General features: G+C 40.1%; 1 protein-coding gene across 20 annotated transcripts in view; it reads right to left on the reverse strand.

The window, feature by feature from the left end:
• MYCBP2 (MYC binding protein 2) overlaps window positions 1–20,433 on the reverse strand; it is a 210,179-nt gene that overhangs the window by 156,520 nt on the left and 33,226 nt on the right. For all 20 annotated transcript variants that reach the window (XR_012773473.1, XM_075488504.1, XM_075488539.1 and 17 more), the window contains exons 3-8: window positions 19,630–19,845; window positions 8,977–9,130; window positions 7,373–7,569; window positions 6,906–7,148; window positions 6,554–6,625; window positions 3,001–3,097 (exon numbers count right to left, since the gene is read on the reverse strand). Coding sequence is in view for 19 of the 20 variants with exons in the window: in XM_075488504.1 (XP_075344619.1) it covers window positions 3,001–3,097; window positions 6,554–6,625; window positions 6,906–7,148; window positions 7,373–7,569; window positions 8,977–9,130; window positions 19,630–19,845 (979 nt within the window). In the remaining variant the exon portion in view is untranslated. The remainder of the gene's footprint in view (window positions 1–3,000; window positions 3,098–6,553; window positions 6,626–6,905; window positions 7,149–7,372; window positions 7,570–8,976; window positions 9,131–19,629; window positions 19,846–20,433) is intronic.

The raw sequence follows: 20,433 nt of genomic DNA on the forward strand, positions 1-20,433 counted from the left end.
AGGTGAGACTCCCAGTAAACGTTTTTGGGGGTTGTTTATATGTTTGGTAGGTTGTTCATAAAGGAAATTTGGAACAGGGATGCTTTTTTTTTTAAAAAATGTATGTTCTTCAGAAAACTTCCTGAAAATTAGCACTTGATTAGGTAACATCCAGGCCCAGCATTAAATATCAAATTAATGGGGACAGTAGAAAATGGAAGGCAAATGGAATATCTGCAAAAAGTAGCATAGTATAGTGTCTCAGCTAGCAAGGAGCTCTTATGATCACCTGTAGTCTTATTCAATCTGACTTTGCTAACTACTCTAGGAACAAAGATATCCAAGGTTTCTGTCTTGAGATTACTATAACGGAAAGGGCTTATGTTTTACTGAAAGGACATAACTACAGACATCTGTTAATCACAGCCTCCTTAGAGGCTTCAAGAGAAGATGACTGTCAAGCATCACCTTCCGTATTTATATAGTGCATCCAGTGCCTACTAATAAGTACTCTTGAGCTCGTCTAGAGTGCCCTCAGTTACCAGTACTTTTCAGACTAAGTGAATAGTCCTGAGCTCCAAGATATTCATGTGTAATTTCACAGAACGATGAAACCATATACCATGTAACTTCAACTTCTTCAGCTGAACATAGCAACCTTTCTCTAAGGCATGCAGTAAGCATTACTGTTAAAGAAAAAGTCAAGATGAAAACCTCCTCTGTAAATTCAGGTCCAATCACCTAGAAAAGTCTCATATAACTCAGGGATTCTTTTATGATATTTGGACTGGGAAGACAGATCCACAGCTCAAGGACAGTGTATGAAGCTTGGCAAAGGCATTAGATACAAGAATGTTGATACACAGTCTGGTAGTTCCAGATACATTGTCAGATTTGCTAGACCATCTATCAGAGCGGAAAGACTGCCCTTTGCAATAGAAGTTTATGGTTTCAAGAAGCTGGTGGATCCTACTGTCTGAGAAAGGAGAAGATATGTTCCATAGCTCGCTGAGTTTTCTAAGGTCACATGACTTCTAGCTAGGATCAACTCCTAATGACATCTCCTAATGAACTCCTAATCTCCTACACATCCCTGTACGAATAAATACAAATACCTTATTTAAATGCATTATCACCAACCCAGGCATTTGAAAGAGATTAACTCCAGACAGAGCCATGTCTGAATACCATACCAACTAGGAGGAAGTAGTTGGAGTCATACCAGTGTTCAGCTGTTAGCAAGGCTAATGCCCTCTAGTTCTATCCGGTATGGTTTTTCAGAACCACAACATGCTGCAAGTCATTATTAAGATTACAGTGGGGCAGCCACTACTATTTAGAGTTATGTACCTACTCAGATTTCCTCAGGATAGGTCACATATCCTCCCCCCACCTTCATTTCTTTCCTTCTAATGGGAAATAACCAGAATTGGACTCCTTTGAGTTTGCCCTAGCCAAAAGAACAAGCCATAGCTGCTCAGAATATAAACACTGAGATAACTGTGTAGAAATGCAGAAAGTAAAGCAGCAAAGTTCAAGGGCTGAAATACAAAGGGTACTAGTTATGAAGAACATCTAGCATCCACTTTGACACCACCACAAACCATACTAAATGCAATTGTGTGGAATAGTTTGAGGGATTTCTGAATGGGTATTCCCACAGTAGTAAGATTTGGTTTTGCCCTTAAAGATTAATACGTTTTTGATTAGAAGGCATACTCTCGTTTAATTTGTGCCTTTTTATAGTATAAACACAAAGCTGTCTCGCAGAATGACACTTGTCACTGAGATTTGCAAAAGAAAGCTAACAGCTTGGAGGTGTAGACTTTTAATGTGCTCAACTGTCTCTCAAGACTTGCATGAAAAGCACTGATTTGTTTACCAATGTTAACATAATGAAGGACCTCAAAGAACCCTACTGGTTGAAGAAGCTGCCTTCAGGTGACAAGAGTGGAAAAACAATCCTATAAGGCATTTGTCAGGTTCTTGAACGTGCTCTCACTCAAATTTCTCATACAGCCCCACAAAGACCAAGCAGCTTAAACAGACATCCACATTTTAAGGACTTGCAGAAAGTTGCATATACTAGATTCTACATTCATAGTTTGTTTAAAAAGTTACTGTTTGTGTTTGAAATACAAAAAGCCTAGAGAATTTTTCTGAGGTTTCAGTCAGCACCTTCTTATTTATGTTAGCATACAATACCAAATCTTTCTTCTGATCTACAGAATAAACCTGTCATTGTTCGATTGAAAGATATTCTTGTGCCCTTCTACTGTTTACATGAGTGGCTAAGAATAGATGTGTTTCACCAGGAGGCCATTAAAGCATGTTCCAGGAACATCCTCATTTTCTAAAGAGAGACCCAAGTTATGAGGCTTCTCTGAAAAAAAAAAAAAAAAACACCCCAAGAAAACCCCCAACAACAACAAAAAAAGCCCCAACAAAAAACAAAAACCCAAACAACAAACCACCAAAAAAATCCACCACAAACCAAAAAACCCAAACAAAAACAAAACTACAAAAAAAATTTCCCAAAACAAATAAAACAAAACCCCACCACCAATTTAAACATCAGAAGCATGGTCCATCACTGTTCATTAGCCTCCTTTGGTCTTTGGATCCATTTCTACCTATGCTAAAAACCAAATGGTTTTAGTCATAATTCGTACCTACCTACCTGTAAGAGATACTGGAAACAAAGTCATATCTGAGCCAAATGCTCAAAGTTCAAACGAGGAAGAAATAAAAATTCTTCAAAAAGGAAGTTAAGCTCTTGGAGTCTTTAAATTAAGATGACCATGCATTCTAAAATGTTGCAATATTCTTCCAGTAGTTGGAGTAAGATGCAAGACCTCTGAATGAAATACTGCAGCTGGTCTAATGCAGCAAACCAAAGTCATAAAAAAGCAGTCTCTTTGTGATCTCAAAATCGATCTCAATTTCTCTTCTGCTTACCTTAAAATACATAGCATGTAAACAGTAAACTATAACCGTCTTCTCATATCTGGAGGTTCATACCTGGCAAAGCAACTGTACCGTCTTGTTCCAAAGTTTCAGGGTTTATTCTTACGGCTGTCATACTGTGATTATTCACATCTCTATATAATAAATAACCCTGGTAAGAGTAAGAATATATATATTGGTATGAAAATATTCTTAAATTCATCAAAGGATATTGTCAAAAGTGGAAAAAATGCAATCATTATTTTAGGTACTTTTAAAAAATTTTTGAAACGTTTTACATCAAATTTGCTTCATTTTGATAATCAACTTTTTTTCCCACTAATCAAATTCTGCAATAAAAAATGGAAATTTTACCCCCTTCCTCCACACTTTCTACATGCTTTCTACATGATCAGCATGCTGAAGCTCATATACAGCTTTCGAAGCCACACACAGTAATTCTATTCTTCATATGTGTATACAGTTACAGTTAAAAGCCACAGCAAAAAACAATGTTCCTGTTCCCACTTTCCAAATCAACAAAAGATTCACAGGAATTCCAAGGAGATACATACATTGCCCCATACAGAAAAGTGATCATGAATGAATATTAATATGTGCATTAAAAACTAGAGAATTTTTCAAAAATGTTAATTAACTACTTTGAATCCCACACTAACAAGATTCCATGTATTTATTTTTTCTAAGCTCTTCATCAAAGAAATTCCCACAATGTATATGCTGATTTTGGTGACAGCAGCCGTGACACAAGGTTACATACAACGCGTTCTTCTACTGCTCACATCCCAACTCCTAACCAGACCTAAGGGAAGGGAGATATTCAGGACTAATGATTTCCTCTTTCTGTTTCTTCACATGCAGAATACCTTCGTATCCCCAAAATTACCTATTCTGGTCAGCAGCCCATATCAAGAAGTCTCTTTTGGTATACCAAAATGGTATCTTCTCTCTGTTCCTATGTATGTATTTTTTAAAGGTTTGATTCAGTCACCAGTTTAGAATGTTTCTCAGTAAAAAGATTTGCCTACCTGAAACTCACATTTGAGGTTTATTGTTTATATCTATAACTTTGAGTGCACTTTTAAACACACACAGTCAAATAAGTTTTGCTTTAGCTTAAACTAGATAGGTTGCATAAGACCCCACGTTTGCGTAACATGCACAGATCCATAAGAGGCAATATGGCAACTTTGCTCTTCTGTCTTTTTCGATCCTACAATGCCTGTGAACCCTTCAAAGATTTTGAGGGAGCAGGGTAGAAACACAGCTGGGGACTTTACACTTAGAAAGCACTTCTGCTATAAAAGCAGCTACAGGAAAGGAAAAAGATTACTTAAGGGCACTTATGAACATACTCATTCAAGGTGACTGAGACCAAGCGAAGTAGTATTCACCTACAGGAGGGTTGCAAAGGCCAATATGAATAATGACTAAGTAATGATTCTGACAACAGCAGTGTCATAGCAGGAGGTATGACAATGGCTTGCACTTGCTTGAAGCACGACTGGCCTCAGGTGGGGATTCTACACATTAAGAATGGATGCATTTCACAGGGAGGTCACTAAGGCTTAACCTCAGAGTATCTTCATTTGTCAGAGAGTCAGAGAACCTAATTACAATCATCTAACAACAGAAAAATCCAACCAACCCTTTTCCTTCCATCTGAACTACTTGAATTTTCCTAGATAAATCAATCTCTGTGAAATGAGGAAAAACAAACCCACACAAACTAGGAAAAATAAGTAAAAAGCACTAAAGTAGATAGAAAAGCTTCAGTCTAAAATAACTTATATGACAATAAGAAAAATCATTTGAATTTTTGAGCTGACTTAACCAAGCTCCTGAAGGGAAATGAGATGGAGGGCACATCTTAACTCTTTTACGGACACATATTTAGGAATAAGTGCAACTTACGTATCTTCCTATAAATATAGCCCCAGAGCAACATTTTTCCAACTAGCAGTGTCTTTGAATACAGTCACTGTGTGAGTACTCAAAGAAGAACATCAAATATATTTAGAGCTATGTACAGAATGTCCAAATAACCCTATATAGTGAAACTATATAGTGTAACCCTATATAGTGTAACCCTATATAGTGTAACCCTATATAGTGTAACCCTATATAGTGTAACCCTATATAGTGTAACCCTATATAGTGTAACCCTATATAGTGAAACTGTATGGATCCTATTCCTTTCTCAAGTGATAGAACAGGCTCCTGAATTAATGCATCTGCACACATTTGTATTGCGCCAGTATACCTCTTGGTGATTTATCTGTTTTAATACTAAAGAAAACCAGATTTCATATATAAATATAAATATGCACACACACACACACAAAATAACTGTAATAATAGAATACGTATTTGTAGTTGTCATGGTTTAATTTAATCCCAGCTGGCAACTAAGCACCACACAGCCACTTCACTTGTGAAGACAAAACGCCATCACTCTAAATGTCCCCCCCACTTCTTTCTTCTTCCCCCAGCTTTATATACCGAGCATGATGTCATGTGGTATGGAATAGCCCGTTGGTCAGTTGGGGTCAGCTGTCCCAGCCGTGTCCCCTCCCAACTTCTTGTGCACCCCCAGCCTACTCGCTGGTGGCGTGGTGTGAGAAGCAGAAAAAGCCTTGACTCTGTGTCAGCGCTGCTCAGCAGTAACAAAAACATTCCTGTGTTATCAGCACTGTTCCCAGCACAAATCCAAAACACAGCCCCATACTAGCTACTATGAAGAAAATTAACTCTACCCCAGCCAAAACCACGACAGTAATTAACAATTTCACTTCAAAAGCATGGCAAGGAGTACACTTAATTTCACACTGGGACAATGAGATCACTCAGTTAATAGTAAATCTACAATAAAAAATTACTCAGTAGTTTAAAAAATGAAGCAAATTCACTGTTCTGTGAAATTTTATTTTTTGGTTGGTTTTTTTGGTTGTGGGGGGTTTTTTGGTTGTTTTTTTTGAGAGAGAGTACTCAGTGATAACAACAGGATTCTAAAAAACCCACTATTTTTATAACGAATGGCAAAGGTATAATAAAAGGTGGTTGATATTCCAGAAACTGAATAACTCTAAAAAACCAAAACATCCAAATACAGTTAACTCTGCAGAGATAACAACTGTCTCTACTTATGGTTTACACACCCTCAATCCTTCCCCAACCAAAACAGCACTTCCTTATTTTACTGCAAATGTTTTAAAATAAATTTATTCTCATAGATATTTCAAGTATTTTTTACACTATTTTGTTGCAACAGCACATTTTACATCCACCAACTTCATTATTTAAGCACGCATCAATTGACTGTACAATTCATAAATTTACGTGTTAAACCATCATATTTTCAGAAAGTCTTTACAGTGACAACACAAACCAATGACACTTTTCATTACTCCTTTCTATGTGCCAGTACCATCAAATGTCTCTCATGTTCCACAATTTAGAAATCAGTACCAAAAAACTGATTTTTATAACTAAAGCCAAATGAACAATACAATATCTGTGTAAGCTTACTCTAAGCCAAAGTCTACTTAAATTACTCATGAGGGATGGGGGGTGGGGTGCACGTTTTATGTTTTAATTATTCACCTACCTGAGCATAGCCTAACCAAGACTTTTTTTCCTTTCTGCTTTTGATGCGGGATGTAGAATTGTATATATGGCCCTGAAAAGCAAAAAACTCCAATCTTTTAACAAATATCAAGAGTGACAATTTTACACATAATCATTTACCATCTAAATAACAATGTCTTCAACCACACTGAGAAATGAAAATTGTAAGGAAGTGCTGTAAAATTCTTAGAGAAATCATCAAAAAAATTTAGACAAACTGTAAAAGAACTTGTCATTAGTAAGCTACGGAAGATTCTCAATGGAAACAGGACATCATAAGAGTTAAGTTAAAATATTAAATATCTTCATGAGACAAGAAGAAATCACATTACCCTCACTGTCCCACTATATCCAGAGCCGATTTTGTAAAGTCCATCTTTACATAAGAGATAGAGGAAAAAACCATCACTCTGAAGCAGGCACTGGTCATCTTCATCTACAGATATTTCTTTCAATGGCCATTTGTGCATCAAGGCTGCCTTCTTTATCCCATTACTGAACCAGTCCTGGATTTGGATTTTGCCCACCAGAACTGCCTGTACACTCCGCTGAAGAGAGTTTAAAATGGTTGGCACCTAAACAGTAAAAGAAATAATGAGTGAGTGAAATAGATTACTTTTTTTAAATGTTGCATTTTCTGTTCTATCTCCAACTCAAGAGAGATGAAGAAATACCTACTCTTATCCCAAAACTAGTGAGGGAAAAAAAGTTAACTGAATTTACACAATAGATCTTCTCAGGACTCATGTACACATCATTTACATAAATTCCCAGATACAGAGAAGTTTTAGTGCAAGACCTGAATAGTCTGACAAGCATGGCTGCCATTATTGGTGAGGATAGCAGAGATTGCTTGCAACGTTCTTCCCGTCTCTCCCCATGCAGCTACCAAACTGAAGAGGCAAGCGCAGGAAAGTGCTGTCAAGGACTGTCCTGTACTATCATTCATTCCTGTGCTGCGGACAGTTATCTCCAGAAGAAGCTGGAACAGGGATTCTGCAGATAAAACACAGCAATTACATAAGTCAAGTCACAGCAAGTCACAAAATCATACCAAGCAATTTGCCAGTCAATGGGAAATTAAACTTACAAAATACTTGATACATCTTTCGTCAGCCATTAAGTTTAGCCCTATTTTCAGACAGAAGAGAAAGCATCCCACTTAAACAGGCCTACAACATCCCTGACTTTTCATTCTTTTTCAGCCAGAGAACATCGGGTCTTGAAAATCACAATGGCCGGAGAACAAGAAAAACTAAATCCTTCTGTTACAGTGGAACACACTAATATGAAATGGGCCAGAAGGAGTTACTTTACCTGCCTATTCAGTCTACTTCATCACTAAGATGATGTGTAGGTCTTGACCAACCTTGTCTAATCTTTATGACCACTACCCATGTTGAAGCACATCTCATTTCTCAGAAACAAGCATTTCAAATCAAAGCTTGAAAATTATTTTGATTGTATGCCTCTCTTCAAGTACTGTTTAGCGGCTGAACATCTGTAACGACCAAGGTGTGAACAGAAACCCACCTCAATTTTTTTTATAGTATATACAAATAATCACTAAGGCAGTAATCAAAACAAAGCCTTCTTTGTAGGTTTTTAATACTCTGTGCATCAATACGAAATAAAAGCTTTCTGTAGCAAATTACTATCATCTTTGGAAACAGAATACTGTTGAGCCATAACATAGGAAAATATACATAGAAAGTCTTAAGAATTTTTTTTTTTTTAAACAACAGATGCTACAGCCTAGCCTTCCTTGCAGTTCTATAAACCAGTAAAAACTATGAATTAACAAAAGATAATTAGATTTTAAATTAAAGGACATAATCAATCATACATTCAAAGCCATCAGGAGTTCAACTTTTATTTTCAGTATCATTAAAAGTGAAATGAATTTTCAGGGAAACTTTTGGATGGCCAGAGGAAATCAAGGCAAGAATTCTGACACTTCATTTAGCAGTTTTATATAAATTACAACATTAAATAGCTAAGCTATAGATTACAACAGCAGGTCGCAAGAGAATTTCACTGTAGAACTATCTTCTTTCCAATAAGACCAAGTATTTTATAGCTTTAGTAAGACAAATTAATCGCAATTTGTAAGGCTGTAAGGTTTACTATGTTTCAGTGAAACTCTGCATTACACAGGAATAAAATATGACTTTTTTTTTCATATATATACCTTTACATGCCAACATTCCTGTTCTACAAAAGATTAATGCTGAGAAAGTACTGGTTACCTACACCATGAGGAGCTTACACTCCAGAATAAAGTCAGTCTGTTGAGAACAAGCATGTTACTATATCACAAATACTTGCTAGGAACCATTTTCTTCTGTCCAGTACAATAACAGATGTATATTAATACAAATACAGTAACAGATGAGATATTACCTAGGACTTCAGGAGGCTCTGACTGCAGGCCTTCCGGTTGCTGGCCCTGGAGCACATTAAGTAGTGCTTGTAAGCTCCTGAGACACAAGGATGGATGAGAAAATCTCGTCTCCTTTATCAGTTCAAAAACTTCACATAATCCAACTTCAATGATCTAAAGAAGTACAGATATTTCAGAATATCCGTTAATATAATATTTCTGGGTCTTCATCAATAAAGGTATAACTCAATGTTCACAGAACAAGACAGTTATTTGAATAACGGAAATGGTATACAGAATACAATGGTAATTCAAAAGAGAATCAAAATCAAGAACCCACCTACACAACTGTACTAGCAAATATTACACAGAAGTAATGTCATTATATGAAAGAGCATATCTAAGCAGAGTAATAGTTCCCTGAAAAAATAAGGAAACTTAAAATTTTTGAACAATGTAAGACAAACTGTGCCTCTGAGCCTTTCTAATTTCTATCAAGTTCACAATTCATTTGACAGACCTGTTTTTCCTTGCTCATTAATGTGAACCAGCAAGCTAGAATTGGCTTGCAACCTGACTTCCCAACTTGAGTAATGATACATTTGACAGCTGATACTGGCGTCACTAGTACTTTCCCCTCCAAAGCCTCTGAGATTGCTTTTGCGACAATATAAAAAAATAAAGATTAATTACTTGTCACTAAAACTCTGTACGTACTCAAAGACATGCATTATTCCAACTAATACAACATCTGTAAAAGCGCTGTTACAGCCATTCCTAACTTTCCCTTTTAGCATTCCTGAATATTCTGAGATTACAATTATGCTTCTCTCCACTGACTGTTCCCTGTCACTTCCTTCTCAAATTCTGTATGTAATAATGATGAGGATGAAAAAGAAATTAACATGGTTCATTACAAATAAGCAACCATATCTTCAAAACTTCACTATGTGTTTCTGTCAGAACCAGAGCCCCAACGTTTAGTGTTTGATACTATATTCAGCCCTGACTAAAATCTAAGGAAAAAGACTGAAATGTGAAAATAAATAGAATTGTTAATGGAACTTCTGCTCATGCTCACAACAGATCTATTCTGACAGTCAGCTACAAATTCTACTGGATGCCTTGTAACTGTCTTTGCTGTCATTCAGTTTATTTCAATTCTTGTCTTTCAGAAGTTATTTTACCACCTGTTTGATTTTTGGAGGAAGAATAGAAACATAATCAAATCAAGTCTTCAAAGTGCAACAGCAATCATCCTGCAAATTGCACCTTACATTTCGTATCTTCAATGGAGTGGGGGAAAACACATGCATGCAATCTACAAGGAAAAAAACTGTCAACAAAATAACAGCGCAGATGTTTTTTCCAGGATCTAAAACTCAGCATCAACTTGCAGGCTAAAGAATAAAATACACTGTAGTACATTTTTAGAAATACCCTTTCTTTTGAGTGACAGTATCTCTGCGAGAAACTGAAAAGTTTATTCTATTCTTCCCAATCTTCAGACAGGAGACCTCATCTAGCAGCTGCTTAGCAACAACTAAAACATCAGTAGTTATCACGTTATTCTCATGCTAAATCCAAAACACAGCACTATACCAGCTACTAGGAAGAAAATTAACTCTATCCCAGCCAGTATCCACCCCCTATTCTATACCATTTTCGACATGCCCAGGTCCTACGCTTTCTAATACATTCCGGTTAATCACCACCACTTTTCCTATCTTTTAATATACACACACAGATATCATTCCCTTGGACTATGGGCCATCCCTCTAAAATGTCTGTTGGGTCCATTTAGTCCATGACTTTGGGTTCCATCTGTCATAACAGTCTTTCAGGGCAGAAGAGGTGGTGTTTGGTGCTGGACTGCTGCACGCTGAAGGCACTTCTGGTTCCATCACCACTGCACTTTGCTCAGACTCACCAATGTTCATTCTTCATTAATCTGGGTGATTCTTACTGTAATACTGTTGATATGGCACATAGCCACCATAGAAATGATGACATACAGTATTATATAGCAATTAACATCATACTATTTAGTTCATTGGCTATTCTCACCCAACATCACATTCCCTTGAGGTACACATCGGACTTCCCCATCCTTCCACATCACCCACCAAGTACACCCAGGTCCTTGAGCAAAGGCAATCCCACAAATGGGCTTGCCTTTGCCCAAGGCAGGAATAACCCAGACTGTCTTCCCCAGCATATTTTTTTATGTGTACTACAGGGACTTCGTCCCCCTCCACAGTACGTAAAAGGTTTGATTGGGCAGGGCCAGCTCAGTTAACAGATCCCCTAGAGCTGACTAACCAGGTGGCTTTTGCTAAATGTGTATCCCAATGTTTGAATGTCCCACCACCCATTGCTCTCAGTGTAGGCTTTAACAGTCCATTGTACCGTTCGATTGTCCCAGAGGCTGGTGCATGATAGGGGATGTGATATACCCAGTGCCATGCTCTTTGGCCCAGGTGTCTATGAGGTTGTTTCAGAAATGAAACAGTCCTGTTGTCCGACTCAATTCTTTCTGGGGTGCCATGTCGCCATTGGACTTGCTTTTCAAGGCCCAGGATAGTGTTCTGGGTGGTAGAACGGAGAACAGGATATGTTTCCATCCATCTGGTGGTTGCTTCCACCATTGGAAGCACCTGGCACTTGCCTTGGTGGGTTTGTGGGAGTGTGATATAATCGATCTGCCAGGCCTCCCCATATTTATGTTTCAGCCATGGCCCTCCATAGCAGAGAGGCCTTAACTGCTTGGCTTGCTTCATTGCAGCGCATGTTTCACATTCATGGATAACCTGTGCAATAGTGTCCGTGGTCAAGTCCACCCCTTGATCATGAGCCCATCTATATGTTGCATCTCTTCCTTGATGGCCTGAGGTGTCATGGGCCCACCAAGCTATAAATAATTCACCCTTATGCTGCCAGTCCAGATCCACCTGAGCCACTTCAATCTTAGCAGCCTGATCCACCTGCTGGTTGTTTTGATGTTCCTCAGTGGCCTGACCCTTGGGTACATGAGCATCTACGTGACGTACTTTTACAACCAGGTTCTCTACCCGGGCAGCAATATCTTGCCACAATGCTGCAGCCCAGGTGGGTTTGCCTCTGCGCTGCCAATTGTTCTGCTTCCATTGCTGCAACCACCCCCACAGGGCATTTGCCACCATCCATGAGTCAGTACAGAGACAGAGCACTGGCCATTTTTCTCGTTCAGCAATGTCTAAAGCCAGCTGGATGGCTTTTACTTCTGCAAACTGACTCGATTCACTTCCTCCTTCAGCAGTTTCTGTGACTTGTCGTATAGGACTCCATACAGCAGCTTTCCATCTCCGATGCTTTCCCACAAGACAACAGGACCCATCAGTGAACAGTGCATATGGCTTCTCATTTTCTGGCAGTTTATTATGCAGTGGGGCCTCTTCAGCACGTGTCACTTCCTCCTCTGGCGATATTCCGAAATCTTTGCCTTCTGGCCAGTCCATAATTACTTCCAAGATTCCTGGGCAATTGGGGTTTCCTATCCAAGCCTATTGTGTGATCAGCACAACCCACTTACTCCATGTAGCATCAGTTGCATGATGTGTAGAGGGGACCCTCCCTTTGAACACCCAGCCTAGCACCGGCAGTTGGGGTGCCAGGAGGAGCTGTGCTTCAGCACCAACCACTTCCGAAGCAGCTCGAAGCCCTTCATATGCTGCCAATATCTCTTTTTCAGTTGGACTATAGTGGGCCTCGGATCCTCTGTATCCCTAACTCCAAAACCCTAGAGGTCGACCTTGAGTCTCCCCTGGTGCTTTCTGCCAGAGGCTCCAGGTAGGGCCATTCTCCCTGGCTGCGGTGTAGAGCACCTTTTTTATGTCTTGCGCTGCCCAGGCTGGCCCAAGGGCTACTGCTTGAACTATCTCGCATTTAATTTGTTCAAAGGCTTGTTGTTGCTCAGGGCCCCATTTGAAATCATTCTTCTTCCAGCTCACTTGATAAGAGACGGCTTACGATCAGACTGTAGTTTGGAATAGGCACTCTCCAAAACCCAACAATGCCTAAGAAAGCTTGTGTTTCCTTTTTACTGGTTGGAGGAGACATAGCTGTTATTTTGTTGATCACATCCACTGTGATCTGACAACGTCCATCTTGCCATTTTATTCCTAAAAACTGGATCTCCTGTGCAGGTCCCTTGACCTTACTTTGTTTTATGGCAAAACTGGCTTTCCAAAGGATTTGGACTATTTTCTTCCCTTTCTCAGAAACCTCTTCTGCTGTGTTGCCCCACACAATAATGTCATCAATCTATTGCAGATGTTCTGGAGCTTCACCCTGTTCCAGAGCAGTCTGGATCAGTCCATGGCAAATGGTAGGGCTGTGTTTCCACCCCTGGGGCAGTCAATTCCAGGTGTACTGGACACCCCTCCAAGTGAAAGCAAACTGTGGCCTGCACTCTGCTGCCAAAGACATTGAAGAAAACGCATTAGCGATACCAGTTGTGGCACACCACTTGGCTGCCTTTGACTCCAGGTCGTATTGAAGTTCCAGCACGTCCAGCACGGCAGCACTCAACGGTGGCGTGACTTCATTCAGGCCACAGTAGTCTACTGTCAGTCTCCACTCTCCATTAGACTTCGCACTGGCCATATGGGACTACTAAAGGGTGAGCAAGTCTTGCTGATCACTCCCGGGCTCTCCAGTTGATGAATCAGCTTATGGATGGTAATTAGGGAGTCTCGGTTCATGCAATATTGCCTCCGGTGCACCATTGTGGTGGCGATTGGCACCTGTTATTCCTCAACCCTTAGCAACCCCACAACAGAAGGGTCCTCTGAGAGGCCAGGTAAGGTGGACAGCTGTTTAATTTCCTCTGTCTCCAAGGCAGCTATACCAAAAGCCCACCGGTACCCTTTTGGGTCCTTGAAATGCCCTCTCCTGAGGCAGTCTATGCCAAGGATGCACAGAGCCTCTGGGCCAGTCACAATGGGGTGCTTTTGCCACTCATTCCCAGTTAGGCTCACTTTGGCCTCCAGTACAGTTAGCTGTTGGGATCCCTCTGTCACTCCAGAAATACGGATGGGTTCTGCCCCTATATAGCTTGACGGCATTAGGGTACACTGCGCACCGGTGTCCACTAGAGCCCTGTACTCCTGTGAGTCTGATGTGCCAGGCCATCGAATCCGCACAGTCCCGTAAACCCGGTTGTCCCTTTCCTCCACCTGGCTGGAGGCAGGGCCCCTCTAGTACTGGTCATAGTATTTGTTACCCACTTCTTGTATATATGAGTCAGAAGTAACTTCATTGAGATCAGAAGTAGGATCAGCTCTTTTACTCTGTCTGGGGAACTGTCCACTGGAAACAGAGCATCAATTTTCCTGGAAGAACCCCCTTTGGCGATTGTTTTTCCTTGCAAATCACACACCTGTGCCTCTAGGGTTGAGGTAGGTTTTCCATCCCACTTCCTTATGTCGTCTCTGTGGTCATGCAGGTAAAACCACAGGGTACCCCATGGTGCGTATCCACTATATCCTCTCTCTTGAGCAGAGGGACACTTACTCCTAATAGCTGGGATATTGGTCCATACAGGTGGGGAGTAGGATCTATCCTCTTTCAATTGCTGGACCATTTCCTCCACAGGCGAGACAAGGGAGGAAGAGAGACTTTCTTCATATTGCCAGAGTTGGCCAGCCCATTCATCCACCATTTGTCGCTCTCCGTCTTTCCAGGTCATTACTGCCAAAGAGTTTGCATACGACGATGGTGCACTCGGTACAAACCTCCACCACATGGGTCGCGTACACTTGAGTTCATCTGGATCTTTGGATAACTGCTCGTTGTCCAGGTCACCATAAATCACCTCCAGCTAATTCCCTCAGGTACTGGATACCTCTCTCCATGGTGGTTCACTTGCCTGGGTGACATATAACATCTTCCTTGAAGGAATACCTTTCCTTCATAGCTGACAGGAGTCACCTCCAGAAGCTGAGGGCTTGTGCCCCTTTTCCAATTGCTTTGTCAATGGCCCCTTCCCTAGAAAGGGATCCCAGCTGCTTGGCTTCCCTACCCTCTAATTCCAGGCTACTGCCCCATTATCCCAGCATCGGAGCAGCCATGTGACAATGCGCTCACCTGGACGATGGCTTAAATCTTTTTGTATATCTCACAGCTCACTCAGGGATAGGGATCGGCTGGTTTATGTCTTGTTTATGAGTTAGTCCTCTTCCTCCTCCCCGAGCAGCAGCCACCTCTCTTCCTCCTCCTGTTCTCATAATGGCCCTGCTTTGGAGTAGTCTGCCTTGTCCACTTCTTCCTCCTGCTCCCCCTTGGAAGAAGCTTCTTCACCCCTTACTAAACAAGCTGACTTCCGCTTCCAATATTTCTTCTTGTGTACAGGGGTGTCCTGGTTTCAGTTGAGATAGAGTTCATTTTCTTCGTAGTGGCTGGTATGGGGCTATGTTTTGGATTTGTGCTGAAAACAGTGTTGATAATACAGAGATGTTTTAGTTGTTGCTGTACTAGTCAAGGACTTTTCAGCTTCCCGTGCTCTGCCAGGTGCAGAAGAAGCTGGGAGGGGACACAGCCAGGATAGTTGATCCAAACTGACCAAAGGGCTATTCCATACCATATGACGTCATGCTCAGCATATAAAGCTGGGGAAGAAGAAGGAAGGGGGGGACGTTCGGAGTGATGGCGTTTGTCTTCCCAAGTAACCGTTACGCGTGATGGAGCCCTGCTTTCCTGGAGATGGCTGAACACCTGCCTGACCCTGGGAAGTAGTGAATTAATTCCTTGCTTTGCTTTGCTTGCGTGCATGGCTTTTGCTTTCCCTATTAAACTGTTTTTATCTCAACCCTCAAGTTTTCTTACTTTTGTTCTTCCGATTCTCTCCCCCATCCCACCGAGGGGGAGTGAGCGAGCGGCTGCGTGGTGCTTAGTTGCCGGCTGGGGCTAAACCACGACAAGGGGCGACTGATACCAGCACAGGTTGGTCCTCTGGTTCAGCCACAGTGCCTGTCAGGGGGTTGGGAGTAGCCGCTGTTCCTGTTGCAGTGGTTGGAGTAGCCGCAGGGCCTGTTGCCGGGGTTGGAGTAGCCGCAGGGCCTGTCATTTTGTTATCAGATCCAGAGACCTTCTCTTCCCCTTGAGGGTACCGAATAATGTTGAACAGGGCTCGGTAGGCATGGGCTAGGCCCCAGCATATTGCAGTGGTTTGTGTCTCCCTAGAATTGCCAGGGTGACAACATCCTTTTTCCAAATATTCTACTAATTTTTCAGGATTCTGCACTTGTTCAGGGGGTGAAGGTGCACACTGTCCTAGGCATTTGCCCATGCTATCCAACACACCCTGCCACTCATAACTATCCAAGCCTTGGGACAGATCTCTGGATGATATTCTGGAATTGCCTATTAACCTTAGACAAAACTAAAACAATATTTCTAAGAAATACCAATAGAAGTATCTTAACTACCCAAGGATGTTGAGGATACTGAAAAGTTTTGGTAATGAAGGAGGAAACATCATAGAAGAAGGTAGCAAAGGTACCATTCTGTATTTCCTCCATAAAAAAACCTCTCGGAGGAAGAGGTATAATTGCTAATTGTCTCCATGAGGTGGTACCCAACGTACAGTAATGGCTTCAGTACAAAGCTCAAATACCAGATTAAGCCCGAGGACAGTGTTTTAGTAACAAGTTTCCCAGGAAAAACATCACTAATCTCTGCAGAGCACAGCAAACTGCAAAAACCAACACCAACCTTTAACATGTACAGCAAAAAAAAAAAAAAAAAAAAAGAGCATGGTGCAGATCAGATAAACTAATATCGAGAACAGATGAAACAATATTGTGACCCGCAACTGTTAACAGATCTACATTCCTTAATATGCTCTGGTTAATCTGTTATCATCTCAAACCCTTCAAGCCCCACATTGGGCACCAAAAAGGACTGTCGTGGTTTAACCCCAGTCAGCAACCAAGCACCACACAGCTGCTTGTTCACCCTCCCCCCACCCCCAGTAGGATGGGGGAGAGAAGCTGAAGAGCAAAAGTAAGAAAACTCATGGGTTGAGATAAGAATAGTTTAATAATTGAAATAAAATAAAATACCACTAATAATAAATTATAATGAAAACAACGTGTGTGGGGGTGGGACGACAAAACCCAGGAAAAACAAGTGATGCAACCGCTTACCACCCACCGACCAATGCCCAGCCAGTCCCTGAGCAGTGGCTGCTGCCCCCCAGCCAACTCCCCCCAGTTTCTATACTGAGCATGACGTCATCTGGTATGGAATAGCCCTTTGGTCAGTTGGGGTCAGCTGTCCTGGCTGTGCCCCCTCCCAGCTTCTTGTGCACCCAGCAGAGCATGGGAAGCTGAAAAGGCCTTGACTTACTATGAACACTGCTTAGCAACAACTAAAACATCAGTGTGTTGTCACATTATTCTCATGCTAAATCCAAAACACAGCACTGTACCAGCTACTAGGAAGAAAATTAACTCTATCCCAGCTGAAACCAGGACAGATGCATAAAAAGTAGAATGTTTTCCACTTATTCTCAATTGAATGAAGAATTTTCGCAATCAAAAAAAGCACTCCAAGGACTAACTTCACCAGTTTAACTCTGGAGAATCTGGAAAAGCACAAATCCTGGTTATACCTTTTTTTGAATCTAACTTTCACCTCACTGTCAAACTCAAAATACATCAGTATTCTTTTTAATAAGCTAACGGTTCCTTTCAGAAACAGGTCTAGTAAACATTGTAAGCCTTAGAAACTTCAGTAACTTTCTTTAACAAACTAAGCCCAACCCAATATTCTTCATTATACATAAGAACCAGACCATAATATACTCAAAGCATGAGACAGACACTGATATTCAGGATACAAAGACATTTACATTGTTAGCCGCTAAAAGTTTTACTACCTGTGAGACAGCTCCAAGAGGATGCCTTTTTCAAATGTATGGAGGCAAGTGAAATTAATAATAAAAAGCACCTTACCTTAGAGGGACCTAAACAATCCAGTATTAGCTAGATAGTTATTAAAAATACTCAAGTTGTACCAAGCATCTAAGCCATTGCTGAATCAGTAAAAGCTCTTGAACTCTTTGATATTTCGTAGATTCTTTGCTAAAAATTAATCATTTGAAAGCATATTGATTTTTATCAATTTGCTGTATTAAATATAACAAAACAGCTCACTGATTTTCTGTTTTGAGAAAGGAAAAATAAAGTTTCCTACCTAGGGTTTCCACACCATTTTTTCTAAGCCACCACCTTTTTATAACTGCACCACTTTTCCAAGTCTCTTTTTGATAAACTCTCCAACACCTTTAACACCACCAGTGTTTTAGTTTCCACATGCAAGTGTTCTGTCCATAACACTGGTAAATCTCATCCTTCTCTGAACCTCTTTTAATTTCAAAATCTCTTTAAAACTCCATTCCATTCTTTATAAACGCTAATAGCTACATTGCCTTTTACTTAAAATTTCAAATTCAGCATCTACAAGCACTTGATGACTCATTTAACATAATCCACAAGGAGTCAGACACAGGTCATAAACAATGGTAACTTTATTTCTACTGACTGCACGCTATTTTGCAATTATCAACCGTGAAATTTCAGTTATGAAGTTGCAGTTACCTAACTTGGTTATGCTCCTATGCAATTCTCCACCACTATTTTCAGAGTGCCAACTCTGCCTTCAGATAATACTAAACACAATCACCTATAGAATCCTAATTTTCTAAGCAACTAGAACATTCTACATAATCACTGCTGCAACAACCTTTTTAATTCAATATTTGTATTGTTTTTACAGCAAATACAAACAAGGAAAGTTACTCTAAATATGCTTGTTGGACTCCGAAGAATAATAAAAGGAAACAGGATTCATAGCATTAATAAGCTAGCAATGAAAAAAACTGAATGCACAGAAGTTATAGTACCAAAGAAGTGAATCAGCAAATTAAAAAAATGAGAAAAAAAATCATTAACTCCTATACAGATTATTTCTGACTTTCCACCATTAATCCTACTACAAGCATAAAAGTAGTAAATAGTAAAAAACCTACCCTAACTGTTGAACTATAGTGTCCAAAATCTTGATGTGCATTACTATCTATAGTTATCAGTGCCAAAAGGCACTTAAGCCAAAAAGCACTAAAGCCAAAAAGGGGAAAGATTAAAAAAAATAAGGTAGTAAGAATAAGTGACAGTCACTGCAATTACCTGGTATACTGGCAAATCATCTTAGAAAACACTCCACAAACTGAATTCCACTAGCAGAAAGATTTACTCTTTTTTGGGGGTAAAGCAAGAGAAAGCACCCTTTATCATACCAGCTAGTAGCCTCTGACAGATGTTAAGAGTTGCCTTATTTGCATTTTGTGTAGACTTTTGAGACTGTAGGTTATTTTCAAGTACCAGTACTTATAAAGGAGTGCCATTTGAATGTTTACCTAACATTTAATTGACTTTAAAATTAACTATTGGGCAGGTACGTAGATCTTCCTAATTCATCAATCAGATGATTCTGGACTAGATGGACTACAAATAAAACTATAGCTATGTTCTGAGCAGCTGACTTACAATGCTGTTCTTTATTCCCCACAAAGAACATACCAACTTTAGATCACATACATGGCACACTTTAAACTGTATCCAGTTACTTGCCTTTGGAAGTTTAATAGGTGGCTCTTTGGATTCCTCCTCTTCATCACTGTCCGAATCCCCACTCTGTACACTGTTCTTTGAAGCCAAAGATACAGATGCTTCCTTTTTTTGCCACTCCAACACACAATGGCGGACATTGCAGTAAACATTAAAAGCTGAAGGGTTGCTATGTAATCTGATATCTGGTATGGTTATTGTACTCTCTAGGTTTTCAGTCTGAAAAACAAGATTAGTTTTAAGTTCATTAGAAGTGTTAAGCTTTGCTAAATACAAGTAATCTCAGCAGTCTCAATGATTTTGGCCAACCAAATGATTTTCAAACTGGAGACTGAACTTTCCTGTTGAAGCACCAATCATATTTCAGGCAGGAAAGAAAGGAGGAAGAGGAAGAAATCTCAATATATTCCATCTGGCTTTAGTCTCTACCTCTCAGAACTTGATGAGGACACTAGGATGGAAATTGAAAGCAGTTCAGGCTACAGAATGGTCCAAACCTGTGCCACAGCCAAAAGAGCAGCAAAATTCAGGATTCATCTTTTTAACAGGCGTCAGGGTTTTTTTAAATTATTATTATTATTATTATTATTATTATTGACTTTTAAAATGCATTATTTGTTATTCTAGTTGTTAACTTTAATCTATTGGTAAATAATAAAAATTTAAGCTGTTTGCTAAATGCATATTAGAAATTAAAAATACCATTAGTTGTTTTGTCATTAAATGTAAACAGATGGCAAGTTCAAAAACTCCCACGGCAGGATGCTGCGGATAATAATTTTGTATAACGAGAATAGAAACAAAAAC

The sequence above is a fragment of the Mycteria americana genome, chromosome 1 (assembly GCF_035582795.1).
Source record: "Mycteria americana isolate JAX WOST 10 ecotype Jacksonville Zoo and Gardens chromosome 1, USCA_MyAme_1.0, whole genome shotgun sequence".
In the NCBI taxonomy this organism is placed as follows: domain Eukaryota; kingdom Metazoa; phylum Chordata; class Aves; order Ciconiiformes; family Ciconiidae; genus Mycteria; species Mycteria americana.